The sequence below is a fragment of the Pteronotus mesoamericanus genome, unplaced genomic scaffold (assembly GCF_021234165.1).
Source record: "Pteronotus mesoamericanus isolate MK-2021 breed Mesoamerican mustached bat unplaced genomic scaffold, CSHL_Meso_final contig_24, whole genome shotgun sequence".
NCBI lineage: Eukaryota > Metazoa > Chordata > Mammalia > Chiroptera > Mormoopidae > Pteronotus > Pteronotus mesoamericanus.
In genome coordinates, this window is record NW_026555100.1 from 22,845,624 (window position 1) to 22,873,550 (window position 27,927).

At 38.5% G+C, this 27,927-nt stretch overlaps 1 protein-coding gene and 1 pseudogene across 2 annotated transcripts in view; one reads left to right on the top strand and one right to left on the bottom strand.

Moving 5' to 3' along the window:
- The window catches only part of PRKG1 (protein kinase cGMP-dependent 1), a 1,177,478-nt gene that overhangs the window by 293,741 nt on the left and 855,810 nt on the right, over nucleotides 1-27,927 (bottom strand). For both annotated transcript variants that reach the window (XM_054572784.1, XM_054572783.1), the window contains exon 5: nucleotides 27,312-27,375. In XM_054572784.1, the coding sequence (XP_054428759.1) occupies nucleotides 27,312-27,375 (64 nt within the window). The remainder of the gene's footprint in view (nucleotides 1-27,311; nucleotides 27,376-27,927) is intronic.
- On the top strand, nucleotides 16,205-24,025 carry LOC129069718 (G protein pathway suppressor 2-like; annotated as a pseudogene).

Below are 27,927 nucleotides of genomic sequence, written 5' to 3' on the forward strand. Positions count from 1 at the left end.
CTCATGACTCCCAAGCTTGCCTGATGAGAGCACACACCCGGATACTTAAAAAAACACAAATTTCCAGAGGTCTGGAATCTGATTTCACAGGTTGGGCATGAAGCCCAAGATAAAAAATTTTAACAAGCTTTGGATAAATATCAGGCAAGTAAAGGGAACACATGCTATATATTAACTATTTTTTTTTATTTCAGCTTCTCTAACTTATCTTCTTGCTGAGAGGTTGGGAAGCTTTCTCTGTAAAGGGCAAGACAGCAAACATTTCAGACTTTGTGGGCCATACAGTTTTTGTCGTAAATGCTCGTCTCTGCTGTTGTAGTTAGAAAGCAGCCACAGACAATATGTTAACAAATGAGCATGGCTGTAGCCTGATAAAACATTATTTACAAATATTTAGGTTTGAATTTCATATAATATTCATGTGTCATAAAACATTATCCTTCTTTTAATTTTTCAACCATTTAGAAATGTAAAAACTGTTCATAGGTAACAGGCCATACAAAACAGGTGGGCTGGATTTGACTTGCAGGGTGGGTCGAGTTTTTCCCACCCCCGGACCTGCTCTAGCCCTCTTTCTCTTAGAATTTAGTTCCAGATAGAACAGTAGTCCACAAAAAATTCTTTACCTGACTTCCTCCTACTGATATTTCCAGTAACGTCCTATTGTTTTCCTTTGTCTCCTGTCTTCCGACCCTGATGTCTGGATACTGTCTCATTTTAAAGTCTAAAATATGAAAGCGTATTCTTGTAACAATTCTGTAAACAGTGCTCTGAGGTCTTTGGGGGAATAAACTAATAAACCAAAATGTATTTACTATAAATAAATGTATTATAAGGAATAAGGAGTTCTTGAAAACTATTTAGGTCCTATCCACGGGATAAGTGGATTTTATCATTTTAGTGAATCATTACCAACAAGCATAAAGCTTAAGATTTATAAGAGTGGATCATTTTGGCAGGCAGCCATCTAAGTTCATGACATTCAGATGGCCGCGCATCTCTGGATGTCAGGAAACCTTTGTCTTGTAGTTTTAACCAATGCATAATCGCATCCTTTTGGCTTTCCACTTCAGAAAATTCTGTTTAATATGACACTTCTTACAAATTTTTCTCTTCCAAAAAGCCTTTTCTATGATTCTCTGTAACTGAAAACAAACATGATGGGGGGACCCCAAAAAATCAGAATTGTCTTCTGGAGAGTGAGCTCCTTGTACTACAGGCTTCCCCTGGATAGGTGAGTGTTCTACAAACGCATGTCTTAGTGTACCGACTGGTGTTGTTGTGAGAGGCTGCCTTTGGCTTCAATGAATTTCTCTGAAAACTCTTTCAAAGCATTTGCCCATTTCATGATGGGTGATTTATGAGTGCTCCTGCCCACACTACAGCTCTGAGTGTTCAGCAGTTTTTGACCAAAAACAGCCTGACCCCCATTCCCCACATTCCCTATTCACCTCATCTCACCCTGAGTGACCTTTTTCGTTTCCCCGATGAAAAAGAAGTCCTCAAAGGGAAACATTTTGCTGATGTGGAAGAGGTGAAACAAAAAACAAATGACAGAAGCACTGAAAGGCATCAAAATTGACAAATTCAAAAACTGATTTGAACAGTGGAAAAATGTCTTGATAAGTGTATTGCATCAAATGGAGAATACTTTGAAGGTGACTGAAGCTTAAATATGTAAGAATAAATACATAATTTTTTTATAAATAAATTCTGGGGTTTTATTGGGGGGGCTTCCTCCCTCGCACAGCAGGTCCCTGAATAATGTCATTTCATGCAACATTGTTTCATTATAATGTTGATGAGATGCCATAGGAACTTAATACTTGTTCATAGCAATTAGCCTATAGTAAAATTGGTTTAATTATGCATCATTTTGCTTAAAGTCACAGAACCTACCAATGACATTAAGGACTTACTATAATTTTAAACAGGTCAATGAATGCTTTATTCACTATGTACTTGACACTGTAGATAACCACTGTTTTTTCTAGTTTATTCCAATTACTTTTTAAGATACACACATTTTATTTGCTAAGAAAAAATATTTTGCAAGGTTCTTAACTATATATTAAGAGAAAAGTCACATGCACATTTGGAGCACACGAGTGTATTGCAACACCGTGCCATAATTCTATGAGTAAAAGGGAATGTGACATTTGGAAATCTTGGGGCTTTCATAGTCTTTTTGTGGATGTCAGGGATCTGGGAATTATCTAGCTCCAATTTTTCTCCATTTTGTGCTCGACTCAAAATCTTCTTCCATAGATCACCAACAATTGCTTAATTATCTTCAAAAGCAGAGCTTAATAACTGTAGCAACTAACACCATCTTGAACCAGTCCCATTAGTTCTTCCTCATTTTTAGCTGTAACTCCCTCCTCGTAACTTTCACCCAATTGTTCTATGGGCAAAAAATTTTTAATTATAAGTTAGTGATAATACATAATAATGTACTAAGAAATGTGTATAGTGTATGTATATATGTATGACTACATATTCCATGGTAAACATAAAGTATTTCAGCTGAATAAATAAAGCAGTGCAGGGAGGGGAAGCCAACAGTGATCCCCTGCTCTGTCTCACATGAGTTCTTTGATTTCAAACTGCCTAAATTAGAAGTCACAGATTGAGAGAGGTAAGGAGAGATCTGGTTTGAGTCAAACTGAGCTCAGGAAAAAAAAAGTCATTTGATAAAGAAGACGGCTTTATTCCTGCCTGTCTTACAACTCCAGTATCTGACACCTCATACCAAGGATGTGGAATTTTCCTAATAGTCTAATTCAAAGTGGGGGCTAGAAGCTAAACTTGAAATTGCATGCAGAAGTTGAAAACAGGAAAGGCAAGAGGACTAAGTTCACCTTTACCCAACTGTATACAATAAGATAAAAATGGAGTGCCTTGAAAACTTCTCTAGGAATAGAGGTTGAGCAGACCAAGCCACTGAGACAAGGACATCTTATAATAGTCAAAGCTGCTCTGATTTAGATACTCATTTCTGCTTGGCCACAGAAATAATTGGGACTCCAGCTAATAGGGCAAATCACCTAGAAAACATGTATGCATGTGCAGAACCCTGTAGTTGTCAAAGGCTACTTATTCAGCCATATAATAAGATGAATACACTGGTGCTATTTTCTGTACCTCAGTTTCCTTACATGCAAAATGGCAACAACAATGTAACTACCAAATAGGGCTGCTGTGAAGGTTAAATGAATTAATACAGGCAAAGTGCATAGAACAGTATTCAGCACAGAGTAAGCAATGTAAACTGTTACTTAGTACCAATATCATATAGCTCTATCCTAATATTTACCAAACTGCAATGTAATTGCAGATTTTAGTATAAGTTCTTTAGTAGTGTAAGATCTTCAATACTTGAAGCTTTGTGTTAGAGACTGGCTTAGTAACCTTCAGGAAGCCTGGAAGTTCTTCAATCAGTGTTTATGAAAGGAATAGACCAAATAAGTTGCTTTCTCATCCATTTGGTTGGTAACTTACTCCTTAGGTAATTTAATTTTTATAAATACTTTAATATACCAACATTATAATAGTTTGGGATTTCATAGTAAATCTAGTAAGCTATGAAATCTAGAATGTTTGCTTTAATCAAGGGGAACACAATACAGTAGTAGTTCCCCCTAATTTGTGGTTTCACTTTCCATGGTTTCAGTTACCTGCGGTCAACTATGGTTCAAAAACATTAAATGGAAAATTCCAGAAAGAAACAATTCTTAAGTTCTAACTGGCACGCCATTTTGAGCAGCGTGATGAAATTGCACCATCTCACTCCATTCTGTCTGGGAGGCGAATCGTCCCTTTGTCTAGCCCATCCATGCTGTACGAGCTTCCCATCCATTAGTCACTTAGCAGTTGTTTGGTTATCAGATCAGTTATCAGAGAGGAAGAGATGAGATCACATTTATATAACTTTTATTATAGTATATTGTTATAAGTGTTCTATTTTATTATCAGCTATTGTAGCTAATCTCTTGCTGTGTGTAATTTCATAAATTAAATTTTACCATAGGTATGTGTGTATAGGAAAACATTCAGTACTATCCACAGCTTCAGGCACCCACTGGAGCACTTGGAACACTCTCCTTGCATAAAAGAAGACTATTGTACACAAAATTATGTAAATTGCCTGTTAAAATCTCTCTTTGACTACCTAAATTAAAAGACTTACATTAATAATTGCAAATAGGACAATAAGCATTAGTAAGTCTAGAAACAGACATGCTGTTTAGATCCTGCAAAAGCAATCTCTTTCAATTAATGAATCTCCAGGACTATTTCTTCAATAATCTGCATCAGAATTTTAAATTTCATTTATATCTTGGACAGTTAAACAGAGGGTATTTTATAAATGTATCAAATTTGATCCTATCCGGAGACTGCCAAATGAAGCTTGACCAGACAACAAAAATGTATGCAAAAGCATGTGTATAAAAAAACACAGTCGTCTTGGGGAATGAGACTCCAATATCCTGACGGTTACATTTGCATCCCCATTACTAAATTTAAAGGTCTGGTTTGAGATAGGACTGAATTTGTGTAACAGTGACCACATTAATAACAGGGCCCTACCCATTTTGCAAAATTCCTCGGAATAGGTTAAAATCAAAACCTCAAGTTTAAAATTAGGCAATGTCAAGTTGTTTGCCACTTGCATGGCAGAGAACTCAGAGGGCCTTCCAGGTGCCACTGGGTTCCCAGAAGAGCCTTTTGGTATTCCCAGTGTTTGTGATTTTGCAAACTGGACAGACAGCTTTAGCAAATGTTTACTTGGATACAGGCTGAAAAACTCCGTGGTAGAAAACTCATTGTCCAGGACGAGGCACAAACAGCAAAATCTAGTATCAAAACCTTAATTATCAATGGAAACTAGAAGTGCTCGTGGTTACTTGAACCTGTGCCAGAGGGAATAATTTGATTTTAAAACTCAGCAGTGAGTGCTACAAATTAAGACCCAATGAGCAATTTTATAAGAGAGTTTGTGAAACCGGGTCTTGCTTCAAAGAACAGGTAGCAAATGGTGACATGGTGGAAGATGGGGAATCTTTCCATTTCTGCATGATCAGAGTACTGTTCTGATGCAGTGAGGTCTGAATGAAGCACTATGGCTCTCTGGGGACTCCAGCAGATACCAATCTAGCAGTTAAGTCATGCTCCAGCAGATGGTGACCAGCTGCCCCTCTCTAGCACTTTGTGGCTAAAGAACATCCACTAAAAAAAATCAGAGGATACACCCCCTGAAACACTGAGGAGATGCAGAAGCAAAATATGGGTATTTATGCAAAATGTAAATAAGACTTCAGTTATGTCTGCTGATAAATAGAACCTGGAGATTTTGTGGTTAAACAAGAGGTATTGTGAGAATTATTTGATGAAGCCTAGAACTATATTGGCTATAATACGTGTGCTTTAACTTGTCTGTGTGGGCTTCTATTTATCAAATTTCATTGATTTGAAGATGCTCCTCTTTTCATTTACTGTCTCTAAAATTAGGATGTGTCTTAGAATGAAGTATAGCTAAAAATGAAGCACAGTACTTTTTTGGTACATAACAAGGGGAATAGATACAGAACTAAGTTAATACTTTTCCCCATCTAGCTTTGATTGGTTTGCCCAAACTTGGAGTCTGAGAAGTAAAATCTTCCTGCCTTTCAATTTCATCACATATATGATGTGATGGGATAACGACACTGTGACCTGATGGGAATTTTTTTTGAAGAAGAAGAAGATGTTGCTCATTCTAGTACAGTGAATGGGTATGGACTTGAGTGCTTTGGGGAGAGGAAGAGGGGGAGAGAAGAAGAATCTTGAGGAAGGTAACAGGAAAGTCAAAGATGAAGAAAAATGGTGCTTTGGGGTCCCAATAAACACCTGCTCCCCACTCCCCAGGAACCAAATGGCATGGCAGGATCTGCATGTCTGAATGACTTTAAAAAGCTATAATGTCTGGAATCCAAGGCACCTTTGATTAGCACTCCCCTGGCTGACACTAAATGAGAGGAGGGGTTCATTATCCTTGAACTTAGGAAAATCAGCATAGACATTTGTATTACTCCCACTGGTAAATTAAAATGTTGCTTCACGGCCAGACAACATATTTAAGAATTCACCTCCCAAAAATACTTACCAGAGACCCACAAAGAGAAGTTAAAGCAAATTATGGCCAAGATATCAATGTCTCTCAAAACCAAGTAGAATGCCTTTAATTTCTTTTTTTCTTTCCAATTTTTTGAGATAAAATTGACATACAGCACTGTATAAGTTTATGTGTACATGTATAAATTGAAGCGTGACAATTTGACTCTCATATATTTTGAAATGATTACCATAAGTTTGATTAATATCCATCATCTATAGACACACACACACAAAACAATAAAAAGAACAAGAACACATTTTTTCTTTGTGATAAGAACTTTTAGAATCTGTTTTTAACAACTTTAAAACATACCATATAGAGTGTTAACTGTAGCCATCACATTGTGCATCACATCCCTTGTAACCATTTATGTTATAACTGGAAGTTTATGCCTTTTGACCAACTTCATTCAATTCCCACTTCCCCTACACCCTGCCTTGGGTAACCATGAACCTGACCTGTTGTTTGTTTGTTTGTTTTCCTTTTTAGATTACACATATAAGTGAAATAATATAATATTCATCGTTCCCCGTGTCACTTATTTCACTTAAGTATAACACCCTCAAGGTCCATCCATGTTGTCACAAATGGCAGGAATTCCTTTTCTATGGCTTAATAATATTTCATTATGGGTGTGTTATGTGTGCATGTATCACAACTTTATTATCTGTTATCCATTCATCTGTCTATAGACACTTAGGTTGTTTCCATGTCTTAGCTATTGTAAAAAATGCTGTTATGAACATGAGGTCCAGATATCTCTTTGGCAGTGTCTTTGTTTCCTCTTGATATATTCTTTGGAATGGAATTGCTGAATCCATCCATAATTTCTGACCCAAACCCTGATACAAACCCATCAAGAAAGAAGGGATTTGGGAATGAGATCAGAGTTTGCTCCTAATTTGTATCTATTTGTTAAGCCTAAGCTCTACTTCCTTGTATGAGGGAACCCCCAAAAATGGAATTTATTTATAAAAATTGTGTATTTATTCTTACATGTTTAAACTTCAGTCACCTTCAAAGTACTATCCATTTAATGCAAACACCTATCAAGACATTATTTTCAGTGCTAAAAACAGTTTTTGAACTTGTCAATTTTGATGCCTTTTAGTGCTTCTGCCATTTTTTTGTTTCATCTCTTCTACATGGGCAAACCATTTCCCTTTGAGGACATTTTTCATTGGGGGAAAACAAAAAGAAATGTTGCTTAGGGTAAGATGGGGTAAATAGCAAGTGTGGGGCAGAGGGGTCATGCCGTTTTGGGTCAAAAACTGCTGAACACTCCCCACAATGTGGGCAGGTGCGCTCGTAAATCACCCATTATGAAATGGGCAAATGTGTTGAAAGAATCTTCAAAATAAATTCACTGATGCTGAGCACAGCCTCTCACAACAGTGTCAGCTGGTACTCACTGGTACAGATGGGTTCGTAGGACACGCACCTAGTGGGGGAGCCTGTACTACAAGGGGCCTGCCCTCAGAAAGATAATTCCAGTGTTTTTGGGTCCCCCGTTTGTATCATTTGGAGTTTGTGTGTGTCTGCATTTATTCAGGCTTATAATGGATTGTGAACTTTTAAAAAAATAATAATGATTAAAAGTTAACAAAACAAAACAAGAACCAGTGCAATACTAACAGAACAAACAAGTCTCAATTTGGCTGTGTGTGATATGTTTGTTTGTTTGCTTTTAATTTACTCCTTATTGTATTTTTTCCCATTACCGTTTAGACTCCGTATGCCTCTCCCCTCAGCAGTCACCACACCGTTGTCCATACTGTGAGTACTTTTTCATTTTTGCTTATTTCGCCCACCCCCTAACCACCCACACCAAAAAGTTTTGAGAGACTTCTGTTCTAGTTACTGAAGCAAACTGAACAGGTTTAGATTCTAAAAATGACATAATACAAAATAATATTCAAATCTGGTAATTACTGTTTGACGACAAGTGAAGAATGCCAAGAGAGCGTCAAAAAGGATAATAATCAGAACGACTGAAATAAGCAAGGATTATCTGATTCTGGGATGAACTGAGGTGAACTCCACCAACCACTAGCACATAACCAAAAGAAGCATTAGATATTGTTAAGAAGTATTACAGGCTCACATACAACAAAATTCATCCTATCTGATGAGTACCCACATACCCTATCCTTATCTGTATCCCACTTAAAAAATGACAATAAAATCATATTAATAATCTATCTCACTTAATCTTCCCCAGACCCACGAGAGTATATACAATTGTATTACTCCCTTTTTACTTGCTGGGAAAAACAAACAAACAAACAAACAAACAAACAGAGTCTTAGAAGGTTAAACATTTGCCCAAAGTCACATATCTGGAGGGGAAGTAGCAGAACAGGCAGCTGGGCATGGATACTCTGACTTCAAAGAAGTGCTCATATATACCACTGCACTGCAATGTGAACAGGGAGTGGAGATGCCACAAAATCCTTGGAGGACATCACATTCCAATGTGACTCCTCAATAGAAGAAAAGGTGAATAAGAAAGAAGGAAAGGGGGTGAAAATATAGTTATGTCTTAGAATCATGAAATGAACAGAAAGGAATGTTTGAGAATATAGTTTCCAATCACTTTTAAAAAGGAGGATGCATTAATGCACTCCTAAAGAAGAAGGCAAGTGTCTTTTCCCCTTGATCTAAACTGTATTTCAGTACAGATTCATGAAGAGATTAATTAGCGTGAATCCTCAGACTTTGGCCAAAATAAACAATCCTGGGGAGAGGCTATCATTTGCGTGTTGACAAGAAGTCCCTATTTTTAGTTAACATAAGAAAGGAAAGCAACACTCTTTTTAAGAAATTGAATAAACTACAATGCAATTAAACAGTAAATAAACAGGGAGCGCACAGTCTGTAAATGCAGACGGTATGGAGGACTCTTGGACTGAATTTTGAAAGTCAGGCTGAAACAAAAGGAATTCGGGCTAATCAAGGATTTAGTTCTCACACTTCTGCCAAGATTCACAAATCATGGACTGTTTCAATATACCCTCTCTGAGAGCACATAATAGTTAAAACCCCCTGGAAACACTAAATCAGGTTAACCACTCAAAACAGGCCAATATTGGAGGAGAATCAGATGCATATTAATTTATTCTTTATTTCATGGGATTATTTTATGCCTCTCCTCTTATGAGCTCATGGTGCACAGACTATGGCCACAATAAAATTGTGTGAAATGTACACCTCTCTGAGCTTGGATATGAAGACCTATTTTATCTTGTAAATGAGATCCTATCAAGTGGCCTGGAAAACCTAGAAATGATATTATGAACATTATATACATCACTTAGCCAGTACTGACAGTACCGTATTTTCATTTCTGTAATTTTATTAACATTCAAGTCTTTTCCAACTCTAAGCTAAGAAGTTAAATTTTAAGAGAAGGCACTCAAACTAACTGACCTGCTAAATAATTATTTCTCTTTGAATTTCAGTGAATCATTACGGAAATCTTCCCACAAAGTGCTTATACTTCTGAGCTCCCCAGAGAAAACCCAAACACAAAATGAGAGCTCTCATCTAAACACTCTCTAACAATTCAGACAAAATGGGTTGTTTCTACTATGTCATAAGCTTATATACTAGGAATAAGCACATCCCATATAATTAGAAGATCTTTGAAGAATTATGAAGGCTTTTGGCCCTTTCCTTTGATTGTGCCTGTCTGTTTACACAAGCAAAAAATCTATTTTTAAACCGATAACAATCACATTTTGGTCTTAAAAAAACACTATAATTCTAGCTTTACTCATTTTTTTCTCCTATGACAGATGGAAGAATATAATAGTTAAAGACAAGACAACTTGGTATTACCTATATTTGTACCGTTTCATTGCTGAAACTCTTGTTTACAAATTGTGATTCCGGTAAGTCTCCTCTTTACTGCTGTACTGATGTAATGTGAACTATTGTTATTATTGTTAAAGCAGATAAACATTACTAAGCGGGTAAAATTTTATGCCAGATATATTCTAATTACCTTATTTAATCCTCATAGTAACCTAATAACATCAAAATTATTGGTATCTATTATAGAAACATACAGTGCACAAAGGTTGTATAACTTGCTCAGCATCACTTTGAATGTAAATTTAAACTCAGGCAGGTTAGTTCTGGAGAGTTTTAGTCCAAGCTTAGACAGTTACACATTGTGACCATGTGTGCCTCAGTTTCTTCAATGGAAAGATAAGAATGGTATGTGTTCTACATATACCACAGCTTTTCTGGATGGCTCAATTACAAAATAATGTTCAAATTGTTTTGAAAATTAGAGGATACTCATATTGAAACCCATACTAAAGATTTATTTCCTTTGACCTGCTCACTATGGATTAAAAAAATACAACTCTTTGATAAAATTTAAGAGCTAGCATTAGGAGATTTTACATAAATATTTGCATTTTTTTTCAGCTCTTAAAAAAAAATCAGAACAGGTGCAGTGAAAGCCCTTCATCTCTGCACAGAAAGAACTGGCAGAGTGGAGGCAGCTGCCACCTAAGAATGGGCATGAGCCCTCTGCTCTGCCACGGTTACTGCCCTGCTAGCTTCAACCACTTATGCTCAGAGGCATCTGCTTTGCTTCCCCTTGTAGTAAAGTGCAAAATACTGAATCAATGTAAGGTGGGATTGTACTAGGAGGCACCATGCTAGTCCAGGCACACAGCCTTACACCTGTGCTTTGAAAACATGGCCATCATCACACTAGAGCCTATTACCTAAACCCTTTGGGTTGTATCTGCACGTCTAGACTAGAGCTTTAAAAAAGAAGAAAAGAAAATAGGCATGTAGCCCAGACTGACAAGAATATCAACTGTTCCAGAAAAATTCAGGGACTGATTATGAAAAGAATATATATTTTTTCCCTCTTTGCTGCTGACCTCTCACCTGACCTCCTTTTTCCAGCGCAAAGGAAGCATGATTGTCAAATTCCCGGGCTGCAGTTAATAGAGATACTTAAAAGCTTCTCATTGAAAAAAAATTTTTTTAAGATTATAGAAAGTTTCCCACAATTCAATGTTTAATAAGCAGCTGGCATCACCAGCTCTGGCTACATGCCCACCGGGGCTGAGCCTTGTCCCAGGGGAATAGCGAAGCTCCAACTGGTCCACAGTAAAGCCTCCCCTCTGCCCATCCACAAAGAGGCCAGGGCAATGGAGCATAGATATTAAAGACCTGACCTTTGGGTATACGGCAGACCTAGATTAAAATCTTCCATATTCACCTTAGCTGGCTGTTCTTGGCCAAATTTCTTTATACACAAAATAGGCTTAATACCCCTCATACATAGACTTGTCTAAGGATTCGATAAATGAACCTAAATAAAGCCCTTGCTGCCTGACACATAATGAATATTTAATAAACGGCAGCTATTGTTATTACTAAAGGACAAATATCTGAGGCAATAATGAACTATTTTCTCAAATATTGTTCTTTTATTGCTTTTTCAGACAGCATAGTATATTCTGGGTATTTTTAGAATTATAGAAACAATTTCATTGAAATGAATTAGAGAAAAACATTACCCTCAATTAAAAAAATCAACACAAAACTAACTCAGAAAAGAGAAAATGATACTCAATATTTTAAATGAGAAATTTCCAAGGTGAGGAATGTAACTGAGCATTTATCTCAAAAAGTGAATTATAATGTTACATTAACAAAAATTATCCTTTGTAATTAGGAGCACTCAGGTTAAGTTTCTACATTACTCAACAGAGAATTGCTTGCTACAGAGAAAAACCAAAAATACCACTGGGATTTTCAAACATATCAACCATGGATGGTAGTAATATTTCCCCCTTTTTTAATACAAAATTTGAAGACAGATTTTATATATTATTTGGATTGAAAATTTATATGAGATTATCTCATAAATATTTAAATAAGAAAAATTCTAACAGTGTATTTCATAAATGTGAATTTTATTATATCACTATATCTCCCCTTATAAGCATTTATTTACTATGGTTGATCACATACCAGAGTGGAATGAGCAAAATAAAACCCATGATTCTTCCCAAACTTCCACATTGATGAATATTGTTTTCTATTGAATTAACCTATCCTAATACAATGGAAGTCTTCTCTTTCCTATAAGAAATAACAGAGACCTGGCTGGTGTCACTCAGTGGATTGAGTGCTGGCCTGCAAACCAAAGGGTCACTGGTTCAATTCCCAGCCAGGGCACATGCCTGGGTTGTGGGCCAGTTCCCCAGTCGGGGGTGCGCAAGAGGCAGCCACACACTGAAGTTTCTCCCCTTCTTTCTCCCTCCCTTCTCCTCTCTCTAAAAATAAATAAATAAATATTTTTTAAAACAAAGAAATAATGGAAATGCTTTTTATTCGGTAGAGATTCAATATCTGATATCAAGAAAATTGTATATATTTATCACATTAAATCTTATTTCCTCATTCGTAACATGAAAGGGTTGACCTAGATCACTTCTAGACCTTCCCTCTTATCTAGCATTTTACTTATTATCTTATAACTTTCCTATTACAAAGGTTATTATAATTTTGAGATGTTACTTTGATCCCTGGTTCATCAATTTCAGGGTAATAACATTGTGAAATAAGGTTCCATTCAGGACAATTAGTTCTATGTCAGACAGATGTGCCAGAGACACCATGAATAAATACTCAATTTCATAAAAGGCCAGTGAACTTCACAGAGGACAAACCTACTTTACATTCACAATACTATTGTACTTTAGCACACAAATATATGCTGATGTTAGGAAAGGGATAGAGAAAGACATTTGTAATAAGAGGGGTAACTAGCTCAATAAATCTCATACTTGCTACTGGCTGGAGGGTAGGGGAGACATGAGGGAAGAAACTTGAAAATATATTAACTCTTACTAAGACTAGCAACTCTAACATTTTCATAACTATAAAAGAAAACTCAGGGAACAGCATATTTTCAAGCAAAATTATTTGAAAACAAATAAAAACTAAATTAAAATGATGTCCTTCATTTTTTTAATAAAAGAAAGCTTATTTAAACATTGAAAATTCAATATCATAATAGAAGCTATTCTTTTAAATTAAATTTTGATATCAAAAAACTATCTATATTGTTTTTTCTTATATTGTCATAGACTCATAATGAGCCAACAGTGGTTACAAGCATTTAAAGCATCTTTGTTTATAACATACTTTGTAAACATATATAATCATTATTAAAATTCAGGAATGCATCGTTACTTCCATACCCAAAATGATGGATTCCAACTTAATTATAGAGGATTTGTGTAATCTGAAAATAAATTTAGAAAATGTACATGTGGATGAAAAAGGGGAGCTATAATAAATCTAACCCAAAGTAACCTCACTGGGTGATCTGATCATAAATCTCTAACTGGGCAGGTTATGGTGGATAGTCTCTCCCCAGGCATATAACTTTTTTAGTAAAACATTTATCTTTGCCTTAAGCAAGCCCTGTCCATTGTTTTTCTTGTGTTAACACATATTTGAAAAGCCAGAGTAATCCTCTTTTTCAGAACCCGGGGAGGCATAACCACCCTCGAAGGAGCCTTAGAGATTTTGCTGCCTAGCTATTGTCATCAGTTTGGCTCAAATAAACTCTTATAAAAATTCTCTAAAGCTTTGGATATTTTTACATCGACATACAGAAATGCCATCCAACAGATAGCCAGAAAAAAATACCCTTACTCATTGAAAAAAAGAAAATTCATCTCTCAGAACTCCCTTGTTGAGGCAGGGAGGCGGAACACCCAGCTGGGGATCATAGGGCACCTTTCCTGCTCCCCAAAGTGCGCCCACGGCACACACCACGATGAACTCCAGGCCTCTAGAGATGCTGGCACAGGGGACCTCAGCACTTCCTTCCCTTCCAGGACTCCTGCTGCTGTGCTGCAGCCACCAAATTTTATCGCAACCCCTTGCCACTCCAGCCAACTTTGCTACAAGAAGCTTCATGCCTAGACCAGCATCGCCCACAGTCTGTTACATGGTTTCTGTGGAATGTGCATAAGTAAAAAGTAAAAATTACCTGTCCCAAAAATGTCCCTCGGTCAAGCTTGGGAAATGGTGCAACAAAATTCAAAAGATATTATTAGGTTTCAGTGTGTTAGCATTGTCCAAGAGGAGGACATAGGATGGCTGTTTCTCACAGGCATATTTTACTTTGGAAATAGTTTTGGAGATCGTTCTTTGTTCTGTTTCCACACTTACTTCAGAATTCAAATCTCAGCCAGGTAATGCTAGGAAATAGATGACATAGTTGGGGTGGGAAGAGATCCTTTCTTTTCAGTATCTTTCTAGTTAGAAACAAGTTAATGTAATGTTAAACCTGAGGGCTTTGCCTTATGGTTATTGATGTAGCCCGTTCTTGATTCACTGATAAATGTTTAGCAATTGGTGGGCAAATCATCTTTGACTTCTCTCTTTAGTCTTTTTGATTTATACACTACAATTACAACTATGCTATTATTGTTTTTATCTGGTTTTGAGGCACAGTTTATCACTGAGCTTGGCAGGCACAGTTTAATTACTCTCCTTGAATATCAAACTAAAGTAAAAGATGAATGACCTAGGGCAACACTCCCTCTCTGCAATTTCAAAACAATGGATCAAATGCATTAATAGTGAAGCATGCATTTTAGACGGCAACATACAATTGTGAAGGCTCTTTCTAAGAACAGATTTACTATTTGAAAAATGTTAAAACTTTATTTCTACCCTGGCTGGTGTGACTCAGTGGACTGAATGCCGGCCTGTGAACCAAAGGGTCACCAGTTCAATTCCCAGCCTAGGGAATAAGCCTGGGTTGCAGGCCAGGTCCCCGGTAGGGAGCATGCAAGAGGCAACCACACATTGATGTTGCTCTCCCTCTCTTTCTTCCTCCCTTCCCCTCTATCTAAAAATAAATAAAGTCTTTAAAAAATAAAGATACATTTTTTAAAAACCCTATTTCCACTGACTCTCTTATTTCAGGTCAGTAGTAACAATGCCAGAGGTATCCCTAAGTGTTTTGAACCAGCAATATTAGCCGTGTGAAAATTCAGTGAGGAAGTCAAATTGGAGAGAACAAGGTCCACAATGTGTGACCTAAAATGCTTTGGAACAAATCAGATGACCCTTTAAATCATTTTAAAAGCAAAATGAGTTCAGGGGTCTCTCTCTAGAATTCTTTTAGCTGATGATTCCAAATTATCAACACATTAAACAGTCACAAAGTCCTTCTCTTAATAGCTACTTTGTTCTTACAAATTAGCTTTTTTTTCTAGAGCAGGGAATGGTAGTTAAGTTTCATAGTTTGGTATGCCAGTATTAGCATCATGGCTTTGGGTGCTGAGGATTAATAACAGTAGTCATAATGATAAGAGAAAACGATAATAGTTCTAATTACTGATATTCATCTTAGGATGGTGAGCAGCTGTTAAGAAATGTCTTTAGAAGTGAGAGTTCAGTCACATATCTTTTTCACCAAATAGGAAAAGCTTTAATGTTAATTGGGAAGGAAGATTACAAATTCAAATGTCAGTCAGAGTGTACCCCAATTGTTCTTTATTGACTTTTTTTTCTCTCCCACCTTAAGCTTTCTGGCCCTTAAGCTTTTTAAAAAACTGACAGTAAATTTAATGACAGGAGCTCCAGGAGGCCTCCTTATTTCCACGTGAAACAACCCTTTCCAGTTCAATAAGGGAAGTTTCTCATCAATTTGCACTTGAAAAATGAGATCTGTTTCCTCAATGTTGTCAGGAACTTGTATGCCTAGAAAACCACTGTCTACTAGTCATTGTCTTAAGGCATCTGAGGTAACGACCAGAAAGGAGACCAGAGAACTGTTTTGTCTATTGCTTCAAAATCAGCTATGAACACCTTTAGCAAATGACTTAACTTCTTGGCAAGTCCATCATTTCATCTACAAAATAACAACGCTGAAATTGGTAGGCGTTTCCTAAATTCTCCAGACCACGTGAATCACTCAGAATGTTGGCAGGGGTGGGGGGAGGGGATGGATTGTGACCCTGTTTTGCCAAACTCAGTATCAGAATGTCCAGGTCAGAGAATATACAATCAGATTCGGGACAAATGTGGGAAACTGTTTCCAGAACCCTGGACAGTAGCCAGCAGGAGCGTGATCAGGACCACCTGGGACTGACCCCACTTCTTGCAGGTAAGAGTACACCTTGCTGATGCTGTGTTTGGTTCACAGACCAGGAGAGCACAATACCAGCCAACATTCCGTTAAATCAGGGGTTGTGGGATTTTTTTCTGGAGCAGTCCACACTGTGAGTATACCAGGCTTTTGGGCCACATGTTCTCTATTGTGACTACTTAGTACTTACTGCAGCACAAAAGCAGTCTCAGACAGTAAGAAGCAAGAGCAGCTGGCTTTCAGTAAAACTTACATTTGACTTTTCCATACTTTTCATATGGTATTTAGTGTTGTTCCTCTTCTGATGTTTTTTAGCCACTTAACAATACAAAAACTAGTCTTTGCTCATGGGCCATACAAAAATAGATAGTGGGCAGTTTGCTGATCCCTGTCTTCAGTGGAAATGCTAAAATTGTAAGGTGACACCTTCTCGAACTGTAATAGAAGCCAGATTGTACAAGGACAGGAACATGAGCCTGTGTCACTTCTTCAACACTAGCAGGTTCCCAACTGTCTCAACTGTCACCAGCAGCTGTGTATCCAAAGGAGGAGTAGACATGGGAAAGGCTGCAGAGATAGGCTGTCTCTTCTGGCTGGTTTTAGCCACCCCAATTCCATGAGGTTCTGTTTCCTTAATTAAAAAAGTTGGGAATCCAGAGCATGTAAATGAATGTGTATGCACATGTGTGTGTGTGACTGTGCGTGTATATGCATGTGTATGTTGTTTCTGCTGCCGATTTGTTACCTGACCTGCAATGGTACAATTGCTATTTAAAAATACAGGTTTCCACTAGGTTTCACTGCTAGTGAGCAGAACATTTCTCCAAGTTCTGTGACTTGTTATAGCAAATTAACAGAATCTGAGAAGGGACTTGAGGGAAACTCTGATTTATAGCAAATCAGTCAGAAGTACAGGTAAAAACCTGAACTTGTAACTGAAATCAGAAGTCCAAGGAGGGGGTTGTGGGAATCTCCAAGTATAGCCCATCAGTCATAAGTGCAAGTGACAACCTGGGATTTTGGCTGGCATCTGAAGTGGGTGGGAATAAAGGGGGCAGTGGGCAGTTGCGTAGGACTGAACCTTTAACCTCTGGGATCTGATGCCATCTCCAGTTTCATAGTGTCAGAATCTATCTAACTGGCATCTCAAGAACTGGTGGCATGGGAAACCCCCTCTGCATGGATTGGATTGAGTCTGGGAACCCAAAAGAAATGGATAAACAGAATAGGGTATATCACAGACTGGGACATTATTCAGCCATGAAATGGAATAAAATTCTGATATACTCAGCTGCAAAAGCGTATGAAATTCAGTCACATGTTACAACATGGATGAATCTTAATGGCTTTATGCTAAATAAAATAAGCCAGTCACAAAAGTGTGATTCTAGTTATATGAGGTAACTAGACTAGGAAAACTCAAAGAGATAGAAAATGGAATAAAGGTTACCAGAGGCAGAGGTAAGAATGGAGTGGGAGTGATCATTTAACTGATATAGAGTTCCTGTTTGAGGTAATGAAAATGTTTTGGAAATGAATGGTGCTGATGGCTGCAAAACACTGTGAATGTACTTGATGCCACTTCATTGCACATTTGAAAGTGGTTAAAATAGTAAATTTTTCCCTGGCTGGTGTGGCTCGGTGGATTGAGCACCGGCTTGTGTACCAATGGGTAGCTGGTTCAATTCCCAGTCAGGGCACATGCCTGGGTTGTGAGCCAGGTCCCCATTGGGGGTGCACAAGAAGCAACCACACACTGATGTTTCTTTCCCTCTCTTTCCCTCTCCCTTCCCTCTTTCTAAAAACAAATAAATAGAATATTAAAAAGGAAAGAAATACAATTTCATAGGCTATTTCAAATATAAACAAATAATTGTTTAAAAAGTGATAAATTGTATGTTATTTGTATTTTACCACAATAAAAATAGATTTTTTAAATAAAATAAAATATAGGTTTCCAGATTCCTCCTTTAGATCTATTTCAGTAGTTCTGAGGTGGTGTCCAGAAATCTGTATTTTAAGCAACTTCCCCAAGCGAGTCTTATAATCAAATCTCTTTAGGAAACAAATACTGGAGTAAAGGTGTAGCACTGATTGGAAATCCATGGTACAGTTAGGGTCTAACCTTCTGAGGTTTTAGAGTTGCTAAAATGATGTTTCTAGTTTATACATGTAAAATGGATATTCTGAAGTGATATCATCAGATAGAAGTACACATCAATCTTAACACACAAAAACTAAGGCAAGATTGGTGATCATGAGATCTTGAAAGCCAGAAAAGCCCCTGGAAGTGATACTCAGGGTGGTGGGGGGACACCCACTAACTATTATGCCCGGATGTTAGGCAAGAAATATTCAGGGGAAACTAGGCTCTAAGCAATCAGTCTATGATGAATTGATATGACCACAAGGCAGAACAGAAGAACTGTTTGTTGGTGCCTTGTAAACACTGTGGCAATTCTGAAACACTGGGAATTCACCAGCCATCAGGGATGTGGAGGCTCTGTGTGAGCATCGAGGTTGGGCAAGCCACACATCCGTGCTAGCTTTGCTCTAAACATTGGCGACAGTTCGGAAACGAGGGGCAGGCCTTCTTGGAATAAACTCTTCAACAGCATCTTTTGGCACAAATAGCAATTCCCATCATAAGCCCCACCTTTGAATACAAAGGACAAAGCTCACTACATCAATTCTCCTATGGGTCAGACACTGAAAGAGGCTATTATCCTCTTCATTACCTTTTCTATTCTCAAACTCATACTCCTTTGAGCTTAAATCTCTGCTATTTTCCTTCAGGTTCGTCTCCTCTTGCCACAGAGTCTGGCCCAGCTTTCAATTCAGATTTGTCCCTTTTGCCCATGTCATCCTGTAATTCTGAGTGCTGCAGACCTCTGATCACAGTAAATTTCTTCCCTGAGCCTTTTAATTGGCACAAAAATGCTTTTTTTAATATGCTCAGAGAGATGTAGTGACTTCTGTGATACCTATTATATCATGTTATTAAATTATTAGAGACCATTTTTGATGGAGTTAATAAATAATAGTAACAGCTAACAATATATTATCATTTTGTGTCATGCTTTGTGCTGAGTGCTTTATGTGGACATCACACTTAACATGCTTGGAAATCACCATTCTTATCTTCACATACATGCACAAAAAAAAAAACTGAACGAAAAATTATAACTTTTCTTAGATCGATCCAAAAAGTGAGGTCACGGGGCAAACTGCTGTGATGAAAACTGAAGGAACAGACAGGGATATAGAGATTCACAGGTCGCCAACTGGAGCATAAGGCCCCAGCTGGATCCACTCCAGAAAGGAACACTTTACACTGTCATTGATGCCTCGCTAGGTGCTCAGCGTGGTCTGGCATGAGAGGAAAAACTCCCAGGAGGCCCTGTCTTGCAGGGGGAGGAATTCCCTACATTTCTATGAGTTTTACCCTCAGGAACTCGAAGAGGTTCTTGCCTGAAGATAGGAGAAAATTGCCCCGCGCTTCTCTCAGGATAAGAGGAAAAGTAATCATTGTGAACTGTATTCAAAGCTCTCTGTTCTCTTTAACAAGGCCTGCCCTCAAGGGAAACTATTTTTCTAGAGCCTAAAAGGGGTTTTTACCAAAGATTAATCAACTGGCTGAGAAAATACCCAACTACAGCTTTCCCTAGTCTTTGATGTGGGGGGAGAGAAATACCTAATTCGAAGTCATCAAAATATGAGGACTATTTAGTTGCCATGTTTCTTTAGTCTTCTTTAACCTGAAACAATTCTTCAACCTTTCTTTATCCATCATAACACTGACACCTTTTTATGAACACAGGCCAATTCATTCTTTTGTCCCTTCTTTCCTTTTCTCCTTCTTCTTCAGACAAGGATCCTTATTTGGATTTGACTAATGTATTGCATTTTGAAAATGTGTGGAATAAAAGACAAAAAATATTACTTTTCACGCTCCACTCCATTCTTTCTTACAAATAGGCGTTTCCTTCTGAAAATGTTTACTTGTCTTTTTTTTTTTTTTTTTTCTGAGAGTGTTTTCCCAGTCAGGATTTTAATTTATGACAGGAATCCATTTTATGCTACAGTATCTGCAAGCTCCAAAACATGGTCTTTCTAGGTATTTGATCATCAGAATATGTATGCTTTGCTCTACGCTGCCTGTAATTCATTAAAATGTATGCATTTTGCAAAGATGAAACCAATCTGTAATAGATCAGCTTTCTAGAAAATATTCGTGGAAAGTGCTTGAAATGGTTGCTACAGAAGAATTTATAAACCTGCTTGGTACTTAAAATTTGCCGTTGTTTATGGGGTTTGGAAACAAGCAGTGAATTTGCATGAAACTATAAATTAGTGGCCTGCCTTCAGCACACATGTGAGATCCCATTTGCAAAATGCCATTTGATGGTATAGGAGCCAATCATGATGAGACCTGAATTCCTTTCACAGAGCACAGTGATAAACACCTTGTCTGAACCAGAAAAACTGCTCTGATTAAAAGAAAGCATGGCTGAAGACTTCCCCCCCGCTTTTTTTTTTAATTTGAGCCATCTTTGTAGCTGCCAAAAACCCAAGTTCAGGAGCTTGTGCACAGGAGGCATCTAAGACACAAATTGATGAAGAATAGAAGCCTACTTGTGCTTACAGCACACACGTAAGAAGCTAAAGTTAATAAAACCAGTTGGGCTTGCAGATTTAATTACGAAACACAAAGCTTTTCTGTGCTGGAAAGAGACATCACACAGCTTGAAGCAGGGGGTAATGTGGGCACTCAGTTCCACATCTCCCCACACAGTCTGACTCCAAGTCCTCCCGGAAATTCATCGCAAGGCAGCCTTCCACCCTGCAGAGAAGGGATCATACAGTTTCTTGGGGCAGTGGCTACAAGACTGTTTCCTGGCAGATAAGGCTCCGAACCAGGGAAGGCAGTATTTCAGGCTTGAACGTTCATCGTCCTTCAAGTGTCAGTCAATATTAATGAGGAGGGAACTGTGACCTGCCAAGGCTTTAGTGAGATTGCAGCTGTGTGAGAGAGTATTCTGTTTATCACATATCCTGTATGTTCCCTTAATTGTTATGAGCCAGCAAGTGAGCTTCTCTGAGCTCTTTAGGAAGAGCCACCATTCTCTTTTATTATTAATATCTAAGAATTATGATTTTATTATACATATATATTTCAAGAGAGAGAGGAAGAGGAAAATGAGACGGAGCAAAACATCAATATGTGAGAGAAACATTGATCGGTTGCCTTTCATATGTGCCCCAGCCGGGGACCGAACCCACAACCCAGGCCTGTGCTCTGACCTGGAATTGAACCAGTGCTCCTTTCCTTTGTGGAACAACCAAAAGAACCACACCAGTCAGGGTAGAATTATTATTCTAATAAAGGTAACAAGGATTGTCTTATAGAGAGACCTTCACTGTAACATCATTCTGCCTTTTTCTTTACTGTGTTTGATGTTGTACAAATCAGTTTACATTTCAAGGAATTATTAATTATTGTAGGCATAAGAGCAGTAGGCTTTTATAACTCTCCTTTCCTTTCCCAAACATGTTTTTATTAAAAACACCAAGTCTTTTTTGTTTTTTTTAGGAGCTTATCCCTGACAAATTCTACTTTATCCCATTCCTGTTTGTTTTCTCCTTAATTCCTTTGTGCAGTTTATACTTCAAAGCCATATGCTCGCTCCTATGTTGCTTGGAACTTGCCTGTTTTCCAAATTCCTGTAAGTACCTTAAGGTAGGATGTGTCTCAGCTTCTGTCCCAATGTCCAGCAGGGAAAGGGTTTGCACAAGAGTTATACCTGGTGCTTACTACGTAACCAATAAATATTTTTTGAATGAATATTCTGAGGAGTTTTTCAATAGATGTGTGGTACGTGAGCGATGCAGTGAATGAAACACAACTTGTTGGGCTTCACGTTTGGATGCTATTGCCACAAATGGGATACAAATATGTCAAGGATGAGGGGCATGCATTCTGAAATACAAGCAGCCATGGCTGCTCTCTGAAAATATATTACTGAAGTTTCTGGTAAAGGATCCTCAAAACGCCCAAAATCAAGGTGGAAGACAAAAAAGCTGTAGGAGCCAAGGGCTCGAAGGTCATAGGGAAGGAATAAGATTTATGTACTTCTATCATCCCTCTTGTCTCCTTTATGCACCTCAGGGAGATCAAACAAAGACCAAACCTTTGGACAAATATTCTAAAGAGGAAAAATCTTGTAAATCAAGGATTCTGAGTTTCCAAATAACTTCTCTGGGCAGAGAGTTTTGAAATGTTGTCAATTACCACTTATTTAATGCAGAGATAAATGTTTCTAGCAGCCATCTTCCAAATTTCCTACACTTAAAATTTAGCACTTGTCTTTGGCAATCCCCCAGTCAACAGCTTTACGGTGCACATGTCTTCTGTTGTACTTGGTTTTTCAACTACAGGCTAGAGATGGTGATCTTATGTGTCTATGTATGCATTATCTATTTAACTATTTATTTATCTAACTATTTATCTATCTATCTTTCTATCTATCTATCTATCTATCTATCTATCTATCTATCTATCTATCTGTCTATCATCTATCATTCATTCCTGTTATTGGCTGTGATGCAGCAGCTAAGGCACTCAGGAGACTGTCGAGAAATAAAAGAGAAGGTGGGCCCAGTCCAAGGTCTCACCAACAGTGACAGAACCTGGTGTTCATGGTGCAGGCGCCCCCAGTAGCGTTATACCCGTGCTCCTGGACTGTCCCAAACTTTCAATGCCAAGGCCAGGGTGCTGCACCGGCACTCCATAATGGAGTGAGAGTGCATGTGGCAGGAAGAGGGAGGTATGATGAAGATGATGAAACAGATAAAGGAAGGTCAAGAAAGAAGGAAGAACAAGGAGATGGAAAACAGAATGTCATTAGAGGAGGCCATGCTGATGGTGCAGGAGAAGCTTTTGTTCCCACAGGAAAAGCAGCAGCATCTTTCCCAGCAACATAGAAAAGTTTTGCATGAGGAGAAAAAATGGAGTGAATGGATCACTCTAACATCTGCTGCAAACTAGCAGAGCCTGCCTATTAGCACAGAAGCTCACTTTCTCAGCATCCAGGGGACCCTGGAGGACACAAACAGCCAGGCACCCTCATGGCAGCTGGCAGAGTCAAACAGATGTTCAGACCTCAAGCACTTACAACCTGGCAATCTGTGGGCTCAGCAGCTGCTTTCCCAGGGACCCAAAGAGTGGGCAATTTGGAAGCAGGTCAGACAGCTCCTATGGGACATCTCGGCCCCCACCTGACTGTGGGTCTACGCAGCCAGCCTCTGGTCCTAGTCAGTAGCCTAAAGGCTTTCAGGGTTTCCTGCAGTGCAGCACCTGTCTCAGCCACAGCCCTGCACAGTGTGTCGCCACCTTTAGCCCACCTTCACTGGGTTCCTCCGCGTTGGCAGTGCCCTGTCTTTACAAAAGCAGATGGAATTGCTAACTGGCACATGACCGCTCTAGCTCATCTCTCTGTGCTCCATGCACCTCACAAGGTCTGCATCCAGCCTCTGGACCCCTTGCCTTTGCCCAGCTTCCCAGGCAGATGCAACCAGCAGGAAAGTCAGGCCCTACAGCTACAAACCAACCTGGCCCTGGGCTTCCCTTCATCCAGCGCAGCTGGAACTCGTGATTCTATGATGAGTGGCCCTCAGATTACATCTTTATATTCACCCCTGCCCTCTCACTATGAGTGAGGAATCCCTCTGTGTCCCAATCCCAGGCCAGTAACATCTATCTGTTCCGGGGAGGATTTTTTTTAAAGCATTATTTTACACACACACACACACACATACACACACTTTATGCCTATTTCTAGATCTCTATATTGTTGTAATGCCTGAGTTTGAGTCTTGCTGATACTCTTCCACCCTGCTTCCACAATTTGTTAGCCATGTGACCTTGAACAAGTTACTTAACTTTCCTAAGTTCCAGTTTTCTCTTCTAAAAATATAACAATAGTATCAATGGCACAGAACTGATTTGACTTTTATTATATTTTTTCTTATTAATAGAATACTATTTAAAATTTCAGGTTTACAGAAAAATCAAACAGGAAGTACAGAGAGTTCCCATACACTCCCTTCTCCTCACCTCTCCGTTTCCCCCATTATTAGCATCTTGCATTGGTATGGTACATCTTATATAATTGATGAACCAACACTGAAACATTATTATTAATCAAAGCCCACAGCTGACATTAAGAGTGCTCTTTTTGTGTTGTACACGTCTATGGGTTTTGCCAAATGCGTGGTGTCATGTACCACTCTTATAGTATCATACAGAATAGTTTCACTGCCCTAAAAAGTCTCTGCGTTTTACCTATTTATCTCCTGGGGGAGGAAAAAAAAATCCTGATAAGTATACATTTTCAGAAGGAAGTGCTTATTTGTAAGAAGGGGGGGGCATTTTTTGTTGTTGTTTATTTATTCCACAGATCTTCAAGATGCATATAGCACAGTACTGAAAGGTGCTGGTTTTGGAGTCAGGCTGGGTGGGGGAAAATACTTCCCCACTTACTTAGCTGTTTTACCTGAGCCTTACTTTCCTAAAATGAAAATTGGGAAGAGTAAACATATTTAACTCAAATGGTATTAAACAGAAGCTCTTAGCCTGGCATAGAGTTAGCATAATAAGTAGAAGACACTGGTGGTGTTTTTCTCAACTGTTGATAGGTACCCAATGTAGAAAAGAAAAATACCAATATAGTTCTTGATTTTAAGAAACTTACAATTTAAAGAGGTAAACCGTCACTAAATTAGAGACCAGTTTAAAAGCAGTGAACAACACTTCCTTCTTCCACATGATAACTACATTGATCTAGGAGACGTAGGAGAAGAAGCTCACTTGAGAGGAAGAAGTGAAAATGATTGAGTCAGAACTAGAATGGTCATAGCTGAGAATGGAATGACACAGAACCTTATAGCAAAGAAAGAAAAGGATTAAAGGATTTCACAGCTTCTTTTTCTTTTTCACTTTTTTTAATGGACTTGATTGGGACAAGTAAATTTTTACTTTAGTTTGTTTTGTTTACAGAAAAAAAGGAAAAGGTCATTGGAGACTTCTTCAGTGTACTCAACAAGGAAAGCAAAAAAGCAAAAAAACAAGAAAAGCAGTTTTACATTTACAGAGGTTTCAGGTACAATGATCAACACATTCCGAGAGAAATACAGCCAGTGGTTTTTCCATGAATTTTTTATGCTTGAATGTAGGAATCAATTGTGACTTCTCCTTTACTTTGTATTCAGATATAAGATGGGGGAGACCAGTAAATCACAGGGAAATTCACTCTGATAAGCCTCACATTTAGACTTTGTGTATATGAACCTTTGAAATGATACAGATTATAGAATTGCTGGTATAGTTAGTACCTGGAGACAAAAACATTTTCAGTATCTTTCCAGTTCACCTCGATTTTAGCACAACTTCAAAAATTCTTCATGAAGCTAAAATCCATTGATCCTACAATCTCTCACTGGCCCTTGCTCCTTCCAAGACTCCCCTCCTCCCTGCCCAGTTTGAATTCCAAGGTCAATCATTATAATCCTTTCTTCAAATTCCCTAAACACCCTCAACTCCCTAAACTCTCTCTCAACTGCTTATCTTTTCTTGGCAAAATAACCATCCTGGTTAAATCCAATTCTCTGTCTGCTTGGAGCCTGAATCGAGACAAACAAATGGGGCTAAAGAACATGCACACACAACACAACTTGACTAAACTTGAGAGGGGCGTCTTCCTGACTCTAGGTTCCTGGTCTTCCATTTTCTTAGAGCATTTATTTTAGAAAGCTTGCAGCTGTAAATGCTTAATCTGACTCTTTAAGATGCAAAGCTTCTTCCAGTCCTTGCCTGTTTTACTGCTCAGGAATGTCTTTCTCAAAGGCCAGCAATTACTCTTTAGAAATGTAATCATAGAAGCAGATAGGGCCCCTATCTCCCAGTCTCTGCCGCAGGGTAGGAGCCTTACTTCCAGAAGGGACAATTAGCAAACACAGGTGACCTTGTCACACTGCTCAATGCCCTCTCTATGGGAGTACTTGTCCACTAGCTCACCTCAGCACTGAAAAATCTTCCTAATCTTCCTTCCCACCTGTTCCAGCAGAATTGAGTTTTATCTCTCCCATGCTACGAGCTTTTACTAAACTCTCCCTGGACTGTTTAGCTTAGATTTGGGATTGCTAACATAACGTGGGGCCTCAATGATGCCTGCCAGCCAGGATGATGCCGGCCAACCAGACTATTTTCCAAGTCCATTCACTCTTTCGGTTTTTTCTCATACCACCTCCCCTGTCCTCAAACCTCTCATACCTCAACCCAATCCTCATACTCAATGATGACCATACTATCTATATTAAGAAAACAGAAGCCGCCAGACAGGTTTTCTATGGAAAACCAGCCCTCCAAGCACCCACTTGCGTGCGTGCTCAGGTACTCTGCCTTCCCTGTGTCTACAGGGGCTCCAGAGACCTTATCCTCAAGATGCAGCAGCGCAAGCCTCCTCTGTCCCCTGCTTCAGCCTTTTTTGTGCTTTGTAAGTTCAGACAAAGAGAAGTAAAACTGACACTTTCACAGTTAGGCATATTATGATGTGTGTAAAATATACTCATGTGCTAATAAAATGTATACTCAACTGCTAATTCCTGTTGTAAATTTGCTAACCTGAAGCTTCAGAGCGGCAATTATTACGCTTTTGCTTTACGATGACTGAAATGAGATAGAAATATGCTATCTCCTGTTCTTGGAAGTCAAAGTGACATTATATTTGCTACAATAAAGTTTTTTCCCTCTAGAGTTGATTTGCACATTTTTGACTATGTATAAATGTCAGACGTGCTGAGCTACTTTTTATTGAAGCCAAATATAAAAGCATCTCAGAGCTTTAAAATATTTAAAGGTCTTCCTGCAGTTTGTAACTGATCATTGCACATCTCTGAAGGGCTAGGTCCCATTGGAAAATTTCAAGTATTAAAAACATTTACCTCTTCAAGGACGTCAGCAAGCTTACTGAGGATCTCTTCAGGAAGGCTCTGGAATGTTGGAACACTGAAAAACAGAACAGATGATTCTGAAGGAATGAACAGCAACTTACTTTCCTTTAAAAAAAAAAAAGCAGCAGTATGTCTGAATGAAAATGCAAAAAGTCTTCATGATGACAGAGACTCTGTAGATGTAGGTCAAAGCACTAGGTTAAGCACGATTTGATAACTAACAAGGAAACGGTATGTTTTACAACTATGAGAAAGAACCTGGGGTTTAGACAGAACCAAGTATAAATCGCACTTGTATTTATCTGTGTGACCTTAAATGCCTCAGCTCTAATAGGGAAAAACGTTCTCTCCCTTAGAAGTCTGCTGTCACCAGATTCCTTTCAGTTCCATCTCCCTCCCCAGGTCCCCTATCTGTCCGCACCCACACACCCCACACATACTTGTCTAGAGGCCAACTCCTACTCATTCTTTAGAACACAGCTGGATTGATGACACATTCAGACTTGCAAGCATTCATTCATCAATGTTGGCAGCTTCCTACTCTTCTAACCCCTCCCCAGCTAGATTAGGTCCTCCTATTATAAAGTCTTTTATCCCTTCCTACAAC